Below are 15,724 nucleotides of genomic sequence, written 5' to 3'. Positions count from 1 at the left end.
TAGATTATATTTATATTCCTTCATATTTTTTTAATTGAGTGCCATTTTTTATTAAATTGAGTCAGTTGCATTATTTGGCAACCAGAAGTACTTATACAAAAAACACAGATTCCTTGAACTGCTCAATTAATACGCGTATCGTAAGACAAATCTCAACATCTTAGAAGTTTATTACACAAGGACACAGATTCTGTGCGATGAAGCCATTTTTACCCATTTCTTAATCAAAAATAACTATTGTTTTTTATTATTAATTATGTTCTATATTAAATTACATAAATCATTTGGCTTATACGTAATCAACAAAAATATATGTCGTTTGATGTTTACTTGAAAGGGCGAATTTTTTTTTCATAACAACCGAATATATAATTAAGTATTTTTATTTACTTCATCAAAACTGGTTATCATCGCATGACAAGCAAACGGTTAATTTGATACTTCTATTATATTATATTAAATATAAATTAAACTTAGCCAGTGGTCATCTAATCTATACAGATAAATGATGGTAAACATTACATAAAATTCTAATAACGATGTATTGTAGGTGGGGTTCTCAAATATTTAATTTATTATAATTTTTAACAATTTAAATACTGAATAAAAATGGATTAAAATAATATTTGATTAAAGAATAATTATTAGTTAATAATAATTATTTTAATTAACCATTAATTACACAACACAATGTGCGAATTGCTGATCAGTGAGCGCAATAAAAGGAAAGGGCTTTATTTATTATTATATACTTTTTGATCAGGAAAGTCAATTCAGCTTTTTTAGATTATCAGAAATAAGATTTGCTGCGATTGAATAAATTCAGCAAAATTGATTGTACATTTTATATACATATTTTTTTTATCGAAAGAGCTAATAATGTTTGGAACAAATTTAATATAAAAATTAGATCTGGATCGGCGTTTGTTTTATGCGAATTTAAATATAAATCAAATATCCGCGATTGATATTTTTGCATCTAATAACAAATACAAAAACGTGAGCTTTTTCAATATTTTGTATCGTTCAACGAACGAATTCTGCGAATTTCGGTCATAGTAGATACAGCACGATAAACATTCTATTTACAAATGTTTTTAAAAAGCATAAGAGCATTTTTGTTGAGAAGAACCGTCTCGTTGTTTCGCATTTCGAAACAAAATGAAGGCACATAAAGGACCATGGATTTTGGAGCAGCACTAGTCAATCGTGTATATTGAGAGAAAAACGACTACTTGTATTGCGAATACAAAATGTTTCATTCTAAGATATTATAAACAAATATTCGAGCAATTATTCAAATATTTATAATATATAGTCGAAAATCAGGCGAATAATTCTAATAATCAACTATTCGATTGGGCACCTTAGTTGGCAACACATTTTTTTTTCTTAAAAAATATAAAAAATACAAAGGTTTTTTAAGAATTCTTATAAAAAATTTTTTTGTTAAAAATTTAAGGCATAGTAATAATAATAACAACAAGAAATCATTTTAATTCGCTGAATTCACAGCTAAGAAAAGATATGGATTTTCGATTAATACTTTAACAATATAAGTTTTATGACCGACTCCAGGAATAACGATTAGCAAACATTTCGTTTGGACTTCCTCGAACTTTTGCCGGTTAACAAAAATAAATGCTAAGATCGATGTTTATTATTAAGTTTTTGACAAGGATTCGTTCGACGGTTAAATAAAATGAACCAATGTTTTTTTAAGTAATCGTTAAATAAATCACTTTTTACAAAATATGAGTAGGCATATTAAGTCATAAAAAGCGACTGTTAATTAAACTTGAATTAAGTATTTTATTCAGAATTATAAAAGTATCTCATTTAAGAATTTAAAATGTATTAATAACGTAATAGCTATGTACTCGTTTGTTATAATACTTATTGGGAAGCATTATATTTTATAATTAATTATAAAATATAATGTGTATGATAATTTATAATCAATATATGTCCCTTAACAGTATATTTATAAATAAAAATTCGAGTTTGCTGCCGTGGCTCGAACCCGCGACCTCTGGGTTCCCAGTCTAGACTTTACGAACTACGCTATTCAGACCTTAATATTTTCCATATATAAAGATATATACTGTAATAAAATAAATACATATTGTTTCATATGTCTGAATTACTCGAGAATTTTTAAGAAATTTGGTTTAATTTATAATTTATAATTAAGATCGAGATTACGATGCGCATAATTGAAAACTAAACGTGAATCATTTGGTTTAAGATTTCTAATCCCATGTACCATATGCTCTCTATTGAAGAGGTGGTTTTAAATGTTTTTAAATTTATATTTTAATACAGAAATATTTACTGATTTTTACTCAATTATTTTCAGCAATTACCCAACAAGTTTCTTCAATGCTTCATGATGGTCATTATACAAACAATAATAAAAATTAAAAAAACGGCTATCGACGAAAACATCATTGTGATGGTAAGCTTGTTGAGAAGCTGGATGGCTCATGCAAGAGGAGCGTTCTCAAGCGCTGAAGACTTGGCCGCAACAAGCAAGAATAAAGAACGTAATTGCGACTCTTTCGGATACTTTAAAGCTCACAGCTGAAAGTAACTGATCATTGACGGGTTGTCGACACCGCCCCTTAGAAACCTTAAAAATGCTTCATTGAGAATGCAGTGAATTATATCTTAACGCCTTTAGCAAAAAAGCACTAATAAACAAATACAAATACGATATATAGTATTTTTTTAAATTCTATTCTAGAAAACGGAGCCATTTTTGAAAATGCTACGAAGTAGCGTAGCATACAGAACTATTAAAGTGACACGCGCTCCGCATAACGAAGCCGAGTATCCTCAACGCCTTATTGCAAAAATATATCTAAAACAAACTATGAGTAATTTAGTATTTGCACACTGTAATTTATCAGCAAAATGATTTATTTGTCTTAAAATAATATCAATACGTATACTGCAGTACACCTTATCTTCTCTCCAAAGGTCTATTTAGATTGTGTTAAGAGTGTTAGACTTTATTATTTTTTTAATGGACTATTCTATTGACACAGACGTTTTTCATATTAAAAGCTTCATTTACAGGGTTGGGAAAAAAGTCAAATGTCTACAAAAGTAAATGATACACCTATACGTCGTTTATTTATTCATGTGTCACAGTTCGTATAGCTGCTGTCACGGTGGTGTGTACGTGTGTGTGTGTGTGTATAAAAATGGCACTGTGAGTTCAGCGGTTAATGAGAAAAACGGCAGGTATCTAGGTAAATATAGGGTGTGTGTGTATACATAGGGGTGGCTGTACTCACTATATGGCTGCGGGCGACCTCCGGAAAATTGAGGCGACTGCAGGAGGGGAGCGGAGCGCTGCTGCTGGGGCGGAGAACCATCTTCCTTAACTGAAAAATTACAATACATGCCCAGGTTACTAAGTGTCACATATGTGTGTTTTGCGCGCGCATACACACACTCTCGCGTGTGTATGTTCTTCTTTTCTTCTATAAAAAGGGTTCAACGTAGAAAATCGCACGCGGGGGGAGAGCTGTCCAATGGTTTTCGGGTATGCGTGACGCACGCGCGCATAAAGTTACGCAGGCCAGAGTTAACCCTTAAAGCGCCGATTGTATTAATTTGATGGGCCATTAGAAGAGCCGCATGTGATGTCAAATGGCGCTCGAGTGTTTATCTTTATTTATTATTTACTTGGCCGGCATTTTATTGCAATTACGTGGTAGGAATGCCTTAATTGCTGTCGTTTATTGTCACAGCGAAGGTGTAATTTAAATGATAAAGTAAATGCCATTAAGTCGATCATCCAGTATTGATTTTAAACTTGTTTATAAGCAAAAAACTTTCTGAAGTCAGATTAAGATACACTAATTCAGTCTATGTAAGTGTTTCTAAATTCAATTTAACAATGAAACCCGTAAAGATATATTGTACAACATAAAAAAAAACCCTGTCTTACCCACCACTATTTTACACGGGCATATTTAATTAAATATTCTCTCCGAAAAATAATTAAAAATATAATATACGTAGGGATGAAAAAAATATTTTAATAAAAAACAAGGGTTAAAAAAGCGTTTTTTTTTCAGAATCCATAGTTTTACTTCATGGCATAAGGAAATTACACAGCAAAAATTACATACGCAATAAATTTCACCTTTCAATTTATTGAGTAACATATTGAACCCTTTCAATGTAACATAAATATATTCTTTTGCGGATAGGAAGTGATTTAAAATAAAATAAAAATATTAAAAAATAAAAATAAATAATTTCAATTGCTATATAACACTTAGTGTATTATATTTCAATTTAATTTATTTTATTTAGTCGTTATAAAAATAAGAATTGTACCAATATTTTTTGTTGACTTATTAAGAATATATAATTTTTTTACTGTTTTTTTTTTGTAATTATAAGGTAGTGTACCGCACAAATGCAAATTACTTATATATTTGTAAAATTTTATTAAACCAAAATAAAATATTTTCATTAAAAAACATACATTTTTAATTCCGCTTTTGATATTTTAAATTCGCTCTGAAAGGGTTAAACATGTTACATAGAACATGTGAAATTTATTGCGTTTGTAATTTTTTTTGTGTAAATCATTGTGTAATTTTTTCCTTGTAAAATTTTGCTATGTAATTTTTCCCGACACTTTTATTTTACCATCTGGAAAACGCTGCTTAAAATTTAATGGAATGGACATTCATAAAAAAAAAATTGAACCAAATTAGGAAAATGAAAAATAACATTATACAGCAATAATTATATTTAAAACTGCGTTAAAAAAATATTTATTGCGCCCAGTAAATTTATACATATGTTAAACCAATTCTAACTATAAAGTTAAAAATAAAATATTATTAAATACAACCCACACTTATTTAACACATACTCTCTACAAAAAAAAAACACACACGGTTTGCAAATTTAACTGAATTTTTACTGTAATGTATTTATTTATAGCCCTTTAGTCATACAATAATTCTTTCGTATCTTTAGATAATAAACACATTTCATTGTTTACATCCCATCATTATCGATCTATAACAATCCTATATTGTCACGCTAAATCTCATTTTTACTGTAACGTATTTATTTAGCCCTTCAGCTAAAGATGTCACTAATAGTATATTAAATAAAATTATTCAAAAAATCAATATTTTATCTTTTATAATAAACACTTTTTTATTACTTACATCTCGTCATCATCAATCGACCTTCTTACACACATTCATAAATCCCAAACTTATATTATCAATAGATATTTACTGTAATTTATTTATTTAATCATTAATATAAATATTTCACAAATATAAAATTAACAAAAATAGTTAAAAACGATATTTTACTCTCATCTTTTTGTTTATTTATTTAGTTTTTTAGCTTGAAAAGGCACTAATAATATATTTACCAATATTATTAAAAAAATCGATCTCTTTAAATAAAAAGCTTTAAAGTCAAATTTTTATTACCTACATTCCGTCATCATCTGTCGGCCTTCCTTCGCACATATATCAATCCCAAACGTATCTTATCACAATAAACTGCATATTTACTGTAACGAATTTATTAAAACCCTTGATTTAAATATGACATTAACCTAATATTAGCTAAAATAGCCTTTCAGTTAAAAACGTCACGAATAATATATTTATTAAAAATGTTTAAAAAATCAATATTTTTTTGTTTCTTTAAATAAAAAAAAAATTAAGTCACATTTTTATTACCTACATTCCGTCATCATCTGTCAATCTCCATTCGCACATTCATCAATCCCAAATGTATCTTTCACGAATTTATTTAGCCCTTGATCTAATATGACAGTAAAGTAAAAAACAAAATATTTTTTTTGTTTCTCTAAGTAAAAAAAAAACACTATTCAAATCACATTTTTATTATCTACATCCCGTCATCAAATATCGCTCTTCCTACGCACATTCATCAATCCCAAACTTATATTATCACGGTAAACTGCATATTACTTTAACGAGTTTATTTAGCTCTTGACCTAAATATATGTCGTCACTAATATAATACAAACTAAAATAGTAATAAAATAATATTTAATTTTTATCCTGTCCTTCAGCTAAAAACGACACGAATAATAGATTTACTAAAATTGTTTAAAAAATCAATATTTATTTGTTTCTTTAAATAAAAAAAATTAAGTCACATTTTTATTACCTACATACTGTCATCATCTGTCGGCCTTCCTTCGCACATTCATCAATTCCAAATGTATCTTTCACGAATATTTACTGTAACGAATTTATTTAGCCCTTAATCTAATTATGACACTATAGTAAAAAAACAAAATATTATTTTTTTGTTTCTCTAAATACAAAAAAAAAACATTATTCAAGTAACATTTTTATTATCTAAGTCCCGTCATCAAATATCGCCCTTCCTACGCACATTCATCAATCCCAAACTTATATTATCACGGTAAACTGCATATTACTTTAACGAGTTTATTTAGCCCTTGACCTAAATATATGTCGTTACTAATATAATACAAACTAAAATAGTAATAAAATAATATTTAATTTTTATCCTGTCCTTCAGCTAAAAACGACACGAATAATAGATTTACTAAAATTGTTTAAAAAATCAATATTTATTTGTTTCTTTAAATAAAAAAAATTAAGTCACATTTTTATTACCTACATACTGTCATCATCTGTCGGTCTTCCTTCGCACATTCATCAATCCCAAATGTATCTTTCACGTGAAACTGTACTGAATTTATTTAGCCCTTGATCTAAATATGTCACTAACATAATAATAATTAAAATAGCAAAAAACAATATTTTACTCTTAATATTTTTGTATCTTTCATCTTATCACGATTAACTGCATATTTTTTGTAACGTATCAACTAAAATTGTGCAAAAAATCGTCCTAACATTTCATCATCTGTCGGCTTTCATACGCACATTCATCAATCCTAAGCTTATTTTAAAGGTAAGTTAAGCCGTTATTATTTGTATCTTAAATGGTCTCGACCTGTTTAAAATAGGTAAGTGGCTTCCAACCTTTTTTAAAAAAACAAAATTTTATTGGGTACGTAATTTATACTTAAATGTTTACTATTTTTTTAATTTTGAATAGAAATTTGACTTTTAAATATCATTTCATTGGATATTATGAAAATCCAGTAATCCCAGCGCTCAAAGGGTTAGCTCTACAGCACACATTTCAACCGTTGGAAAGCTCTCCGAACCATACATATCATCGTAGATGCAGCAGAAGCGCGATTCCAACTCGAAAACAACACTTCTAGGTGCAAAAAATCGAGCTTTCACTGCACCGTCGTTATATGATACAAACCGTCTTGAGACTCACCATTTGGTTTTGCGGGGTTGGTCAACGACTCAGTGTTCAGAGGGCTCGACTTAAAAGTCTCGGGCTCTGGTCGGGGGTAGCAGGTCGTAGGATAAACCCACCCCAGTGACCACCCCTCTCATTCCCGCCCCGGACGATGAGCCCTGCACATACAAAGACAAACACACTCCAGTTTATCGACGACTTCTATCGTTCATTGTTTATTTATTTATTCATTTACCAACCGGCATCGGTCCGATCTGTCAAAATCCCTATTCAACGATGATATTCAGAACATGGCGTACCCGTGATGACATCAGTACATATAGCTACATAGTTCAGACGTGCCTTTCGTTGTTTATTTATCTTTTAATTTAATCCATGCCAATCGAATTCCAAAACATCTTCATAAAGATAATAATAAATATATATATATATAATATGAAATTAAACAAATATAACACGCAAAAATCACCACGGTTTTGTTATGATATAAAATATTACAATCGATTAAGTCGAAAATACAGGAGAGTAGCAATATGAAATAAAAATACGAATGATAAAAAATAAAATAAATAAAAATAATCTAACCAAAACTCATTTTTTTTTTTTATCAACGATGCAAAACCATTTATATATTATGTATATAATATGATATACATATCTACAAAGTTCATCAAAAAAACATAGGCCATTATGCTCGGTATGTATATAATACAAATATAGATAATATTTAACACATAGTGTTCTCATATACAAATATATAATAATGATGTGGTTTAGTGTAATTTTTCGTACTGATCTGTATATATAAATATATTTTTTTATAATATAAAATACATTATATCATGTGCCACTTTAGCAGTGTGTGCCTCATAGTGATGATTGATGATAAATTGAGTTTTCTCTGTTTCGTGGTGTGTTTTATATAATATATATATAATAAATATGTATGATTCAATCTTTCAATGGCACTGTGTATTTTTTATTCAATAAAATCCCTAAACGTGGTTTTTGCATATTTCATGGTAAAAAATAATCGTGTAAATTTTGTGATTCTAGGCATGTTTATTGCACGCGATGCACCTTCATGCGTTTATTGTTGTTACTTTGGCAAAGTTACTGTTATATCAAGTGATTATAAAACCAATAAAGCGTTTAATTTTGGTACAAAAGGCATTCTTAAGCGGAGAGAGCGTGTGATTATATATATATAAATAAATACATAGAGTATTATTGATATGTCGTCTTTCACTATATGTATAGAGTCTTCAGTGTTCTGAATATATTACAATATTTATATAATAATAAATATACTACAATAAATCTTCCACTTATACAATATATTATATATATGTAATTTATATTTTATATCTATTGTCACTGACCGTGTTGTTATTCTGTTAAATCTGATGCTTCCAGTGGAAGCAAAAGTACGTCATATCAAATATATTAATATAATATAATAATAAACGAGTGTGTTTGTCTTTGATATATGTGCTTGCAGAAAGATATATTATTGAGATATAAGAGAGGAGGCGGTATTTTTATTCAAATTTTCATATGAGAGGGGAAGTAAAAAAAGGTTATTCGTAAAATCATCGCTATTGTATCAACTTTTATATTAATCTTTGTGGTAATGGTAAATTAAATATAAAACAAAAACACTGGTCAAGTCGCTTCGGCAAATAATTATATTATTTAGTAATTCTATCTAAATGGTGTTTCGTGAAACTGAGGGTCGTCTGGGGTTGGGTTGCTTTTTTGCCGGCGAGCGATTTGAGAGTAAACGACGTCGGTGAGTCAATGAGAACAAAACACAATGAAATCACAAAATACGTACCCAATATCTGGATGTGGATGTATCGTGGAGTACATTATATATATAAAAAAAATAAAATATTCTATCGTATTATAATATATAATAACGATACAAACCGTCCAAAATAATTATTATTTCGACTCAGTTTGCGGTTTTTTGTCGATACACGAGTATGTTTGTAGCTAAAGTGGCAAAAGAAGTGTAAAGCATGTTTAAAATGTAATTATGTATAAAATGTTATATATATTATATATAAAAATGGATAGTAAATATATATATGAATAAACAATATGAAATATATATATCGTCTTATAAAATATAAAAAAATCAATAGCACAACTAATGAAGGATGGATTAAAAAAATCAACAACATATATTAAACTAACTACAGACGCGAGATGCAAATAAAAACTTAACACACAAATAACTACTGATATATTATACTATTACTCATCATGCACGCGGTTAGTGATTAAGAATTTAACCGTAACTACAAATGCTTAAAATTAAAATGACCAATGTTGAACCAATTTCCTTACAAGGCATTACGTCAATAAATAAACTGAAAGCTCATGTGAGCCTTCATTCAGAAAAGCCTATTTTTTTTACAAATCTTCTAGTTTCAGAATATTATTATTATATGCGCGACTCTTATTAGTTAAAAGCGGGAGACGCGGATGAAATATTTTTGTACTGCGATGCTGCGATATGTTGTGATAAATATTTACTCTTTAGAGAACTTACAATGTGACATTTTTATTGAAGTGTTTTAAATTTATCCCTATCTTTATTTACTTCCAACAAAGCCAATAGAGCAAACCGAAGCATTCAAGGTATCATATAATAACTTATCTATAAAATACCAGTCTTTATGATGGCAAAATTAAAGCTGATCTGAAATTGAATTATAAATAGATAAAGAAGCATTTAAATTTTAGATTATTTAGCTAGAAATAAAAAAATGTTTCAAATAAAAGTATATTTTAGAGTTCCTCACTTTTTTTTATTATTAAAAATCATTTTAAAATACTAATTACCACGGCTTTTTTTGTCATGTAACGCGGTGGAACGGCGTTCCAGCTCCTTTTTTACAGTATTTTTAATGTTTAAAAAACATTGACAATCTGCGTAACATTTCATTTCTTTATTTTCACATAAGTATGACGTCATTATTTGTATTTTATTTATTTTTAAGTGAAAAAGCTTAAACCCAAGTTTAAAAATGAATGAAAATTTCGGTTACTTCACACTAAAAAAGGACCAAAACAATAACAGAAAATATTGTTATGATAAGAAGCTATGTAAAGCATGGAAAGATAAGATTTATATTACGAGTTATTTTACAATATTACGATTTTAAACAAGTAAGAATAAAATAAAGAACAGTTAAACCGAATTTTGACCAATAGGAGAGCGCAAAAAACAATTATCACTTCTCAGAAGTCAAAAATCCACGTCAAAAGCAATAAAATCGTGTCGTCGCCGTCGCAGTGGGAACGCTCGTTACCGAGCGTTCCCACTGCGACGTCGCCGACCCGATTTTATTGCTTTTGACGTGAATTTTTGCCTTCTGAGAAGTGATAATTATTTTTTGCGCTCTCCTATTGACCAAAATTCGGTTTGAATATACTTTGATCTGCCCTCTTATATTAGAAGTTCATTGTAATATCGGTTAGGATAGCTATATGACGTATTTATTTGCAGACTATATTGTGTTTTTACTTATAACTTTTTAAAATAACTAGAAAATAAACAGTAATTAAAAATGCTAATAATATAACATTATTTAATCGTTGTTCATAAATAAGTACAGTATTAATTAAAAACATCTTTAACTATACACCAAGCGAATTTTTCTACTGTCTTTTTATTAGTACTTTTATTCCTCGATTTACGCGGTAGATACGTTCCAGAAAATATCACGTAAAATAAGGCATAAAACATTTTTTTTAATAAAACAATCAAATAGTATTCACGCGCGCTTTTTAATGTTTATTTAACTTATAAAGTAAACGATGCACTCCAAAATGCAACACAAGACACTGCATTGGCAGTGGGAGATGTTCCAGGCGTAGTTTTATTAAGTTATGCGTTTATACATCAGCAAATATCTTTGATTCTATTTAAAAAAAATGTTTTTTGAACTTCCAACTATTCAAATATCAAATAGTAAACCACAAAATATTTAAATATAATATTATGAAAAATATAGTTAATTTTTTGATCATTAATTTAAACGAATTTTGTTTACAAAATACAGATACATTTAGAATTGCATTTATGAAACAAAAAGCAGAGGTTCAACAAAATATGTAAGTAAAAAGAGGAGTAGATAATCTTCAACCATGAAATTAAAATTAATTACAACGGCAGCTAAAAATATTGTTTGTTACAAAACTATCATGGTTGATCAATTATAAAATATTCGTAGAATAACGGATAAGCAATTTGATAATTTTTATTACATCGCACATTAAACTAATGTAATTTTTATGTAGTTGTCTTTGTAAGTCCACAGACAAAATTAAATTTTCAAAGATCGGAAATAAATGGCAAAGAAATATTTCAGAACCACTATAGTTTTGCTTTGGTCTGTGAAAATGGGATAATTTTAATATATGAATTTGCTTATCGCAAAAACATGTGAAAAAGCTCACCCGTCCCAATATATTGTTGACAGCAAAAATGTGTTTCTTCTATGAGTCAAACGATTAACAGAAACATTATGAAGTGACGATCATTGTCAAATCTAGCGGATTATAAACTTGAAAGCATCATAAAATTTAGAATGAAAATTGTATAACCTTCTATTTATGAATCACTTAATTGTACAAGCAGAGTTTGCTCTTTTTATATTTCTAAAAGTGATTCGCTAATAAATGTAACCTAATCAATAATTGATATCAAAATTGCATTGAAATATTAAAAAAAAACTGTTCCATCAACCGATGGATAATAAGCGATCAAGACTAACGGTTATAAATCATTGACGGTAAATAATAACAATAGATTTAACTGCCGTTTTTTTTTGTACAACCGTCCTCCGAGTATGCCGTGTGTATTTTAAGTAAATAATCCCATTTTTTTTTGTTAAATGGCAAATGTTTGAAGATGCCGAAACGAAATGTGTCATAAAACAATACTATCGGATTGTTAAATAGGGATTTCCTGTCCCTTTTCGATACACTGTTCTCACTACCCGCTTAATCCCTGAATGGGTTTTGCAAAAAAAGAATAGTCGGAGAATTTTGCATCTTGAAAATTGTGTGAGATATATGTATATGTGTTTCATATAGATAAATCAAGTATTATATTGAATAAAAATAACCGGATATTAAAATTATATACTAATTAATAATTCTGATCTATCAGACATAATAGAATATGGGATTCAAACCCAGGTCTTTAAGGTATAAGTTACCGACTTGAACCACAATTCGTCCTGCGGCTCTCTCGTTATTCAACATTCAGGCAATTTCCCACGGTGTGGATCCTACATATTACTAATGCCTCAATACATGACTAATGCATTCAAAATGAGTTACTCGGAAGCATATTGTAATACCTTATCACATATACATATTCAATACACGTATCTTGTAAACACGAACATCTTCGAATCAAAAGCGACTCGTCACCGTCAGAACGATCAGACGTCCCTAAGATCTCCGAGGGAAAGGGGTGATTGATCACCTTTAGGCACACCACCGCTCGGACGTAACAAGTCCTCTGGGATGCTACAGGGTTCGCCTCCGACGGGATTTTGTAAGGACAATCGCGAGATCGATGTCCCCTGCTTCGACAAAACTGCTTACGAATCTCAGCCCACTTCTTTGGAACAGTGGCTTAATTACGGCGTCAATCATCGGGGGAGGCAAAAGCTCTCTCTTTTTTGGATTAGATTATTTTTTCTTCGTGGGTATTTGTCAACCGAGACGGGTCAATCGCGCCGAGTTTGGGACGACGTAGTTTTTGGAAAGCATGGAAGATTTACTGCTGGATGCGGGGTATACGTTAATGCTCCCGAAAGCGGTCCTGGCGGACCTCCGGCATGGCGTGAGCATAAGCCCGGCCAGATTTATGCTACATGCGGGCCGCTTTCAGTTTTCAAATACGCGCCGGTTCAAAATTAATATTTAACTTTTACGCGCACATAATCTTGTGTTTAATTTCCTGTATGGCGCGTGCTATTACCCGGCTGCCGAAACTTTTGCGAGCGCACCGCGTCATTAATCTCGGTGCGGGTGTGTGCACGAAAAATATATTAGTAGTCCTTCAAAAAATTGCTACTTTGATTCAAGGGTCGAATTGTTATTTTTATAACCAGATAAATAAAATGTTATAGTGTGTAGCAAGAATAGAACCACGACCCTCATGAATAAAAATAAGATACACCAATATTTTTAATACTGGCTTAAATAGAGTATGAATAAGCAATAAAAAAGTTCATCAATATATTAACAGGTTTATTTTCCAAGCGCGTGTTTTGCTCAAATTACGAGATTCGATGGTTCCTGGCGAGTTGTTTATCCCTGTCGACACCGGATATCGGTTAATTACGGAAATGGAAAAGTTTCCGAGAGGAGCAACGGGACACGCGGCGGAAACGATACATAATTTATTGTGTGCCGGCGAGACAATCCGAAGCTTTGGCTCTAATTGGAAATCGCTGCTAGTATTGCCGTAGCTAGCGGAATAATCGAGTTTGGCAAATTAAGTTGTATGTGTGTATTTATAAATTAAATTTAAGATTTAAATCTAGCATTAAAAGAAACTATTTATATCGCAATATATGATATTTCAGTACTGCAGCAGTGGTGAGGTTCATTGGTCGCAATGACAATGTTCACCGGTAGCTGCAGTATAAATAATTAATTATTAAAAAGTAAATTGATAAAGAAATAAAAATATAATGCAATAAATTATCGCATTTAAACCATTTAATGATTTACCAAAATCAATTAGAAATAATTGCAAAAAAGTTGAAATTTTTTTTTAATAAATTCATGCGACTTTAGTCAAATAAAATTAAGTTGATAAATAATACTTATATATTTTAAATCTGCAGTTTTGTCTAATATTTAATAGTATAATTTAACGTTTATGTATGAGTGTATGTTTGAGTATGTATGTATGTATATGAAATTTTTTTTTTATAATCATGGTGCATTGAAGGAATCAGTCAAGTCATGATAGTCAGATAAATTAATAGACAAGATTTTTAGTAAAAATAACAAAATAACAGCAAACGAATTAGTTTTTGGTGTTTGTTGATTGATAAACATCAAAATTAATTTAATTTTTAAATTCTACGTGTATATTGTAATAAAATCTTTATTAGCAGTATATTTGTTATTACGATTAATACTTAAAATGTTTAATTAAAAAATTAAAAAAAAAATATTTTCGGGAAAAAAATATTTTAAAGTATAGTCTAGTTTTTTTTTTTATCAAGATATATAAACGCTTATAAATTTAATTAATATTTTTATTAAGATAAAAATATTAATTAAATTTATAAAAAAATATGAAATATTAATTAATTTCCTCGTGATAATTACAATATTTTATCTTAATCTAAAAAATATTATTTATATATATAATATATATAAAACACGTAGTTAGAAGTAAATACACAAAAATATTGGATGTATAAAAATTGCTGCACAGTTACGCCTGCACTACACTCTCTGAAAGTTGGCCATGGATCGCCAAGGACGGAGAATATAATGGGTTACTTCAGTCAAGTTCGGTTCTGTCCGCTTTACCTGAGATTACCGAGAACGGGAGGTAAAGTGGGGGTAATTCAGTCGACTTGGCCAGCTTCGAGCGCTTCCGAACATTGTCGGCAAACGGATCGAAGTCAAAGGGACTGAAGTCGGAGCTGCTCTTTCGAACGCGAGCGGTGAGATACTTCCCCTTTCGCTTTTTCACGTGTTAAGTGACGAGAGTGAGCGAGATAATGATATGATGTTTGGCAAACTGAGATAGAACGAGTAACTCGGTTCAATTTCAGTATGCGCGTAGGCGCCCTATGGTCAACACACATATCGAGAGCTGCGTCGTGATCACGTGGTCAAGTTATAATACCACATGCATATCGGGGACTTCAACAGACTCTTACTGACATCTTTGAATATTTTAGGGTACCAAAAGGGATAAATTATATTTTTGATATTATATTCTTCTAACAGATATCGTTATTATATTTTTTTCATAATAAATTAAATAATTAAAAAATAATTAGTGGTACTTGATTTTGTTAAAAAAATCGTTTCGAATATCCTTATGTATTTTTCTAGATCGGTTTATATAAATGTCACACCGTAACGAATTCTTATTTAGAATCGATGGCGACAAATTCCAGGATAGTCACATATGTGGTGTTCGTATTTTTATGCCTTATGGCATTTTGCAAAAGCCGACAAAGATTTTGCGTAAATTGAATATTTACGACCGAAAAGTTTTCACTGATATTGTATTGGTGAGTGCCCACACAAACTTTATAATTATCAGTAGCGTATTTTGAACAATATGACAATTTAAAAATTGCGATTATTTGGCACA

At 29.8% G+C, this 15,724-nt stretch overlaps 1 protein-coding gene across 4 annotated transcripts in view; it reads right to left on the bottom strand.

The window, feature by feature from the left end:
* Window positions 1-15,724, bottom strand: part of sm (heterogeneous nuclear ribonucleoprotein L) — a 407,921-nt gene that overhangs the window by 24,814 nt on the left and 367,383 nt on the right. For all 4 annotated transcript variants that reach the window (XM_088186952.1, XM_088186954.1, XM_088186953.1 and 1 more), the window contains exon 6: window positions 3,303-3,392. In XM_088186952.1, the coding sequence (XP_088043078.1) occupies window positions 3,303-3,392 (90 nt within the window). The remainder of the gene's footprint in view (window positions 1-3,302; window positions 3,393-15,724) is intronic.

Source organism: Plectrocnemia conspersa, unplaced genomic scaffold, assembly GCF_051122295.1.
Source record: "Plectrocnemia conspersa isolate PC_06_02 unplaced genomic scaffold, ASM5112229v1 ptg000005l, whole genome shotgun sequence".
In the NCBI taxonomy this organism is placed as follows: Eukaryota; Metazoa; Arthropoda; class Insecta; order Trichoptera; family Polycentropodidae; genus Plectrocnemia; species Plectrocnemia conspersa.
Note: the sequence above shows the minus strand (reverse complement) of the source record. Positions and strands in the feature narration are given on the sequence as shown.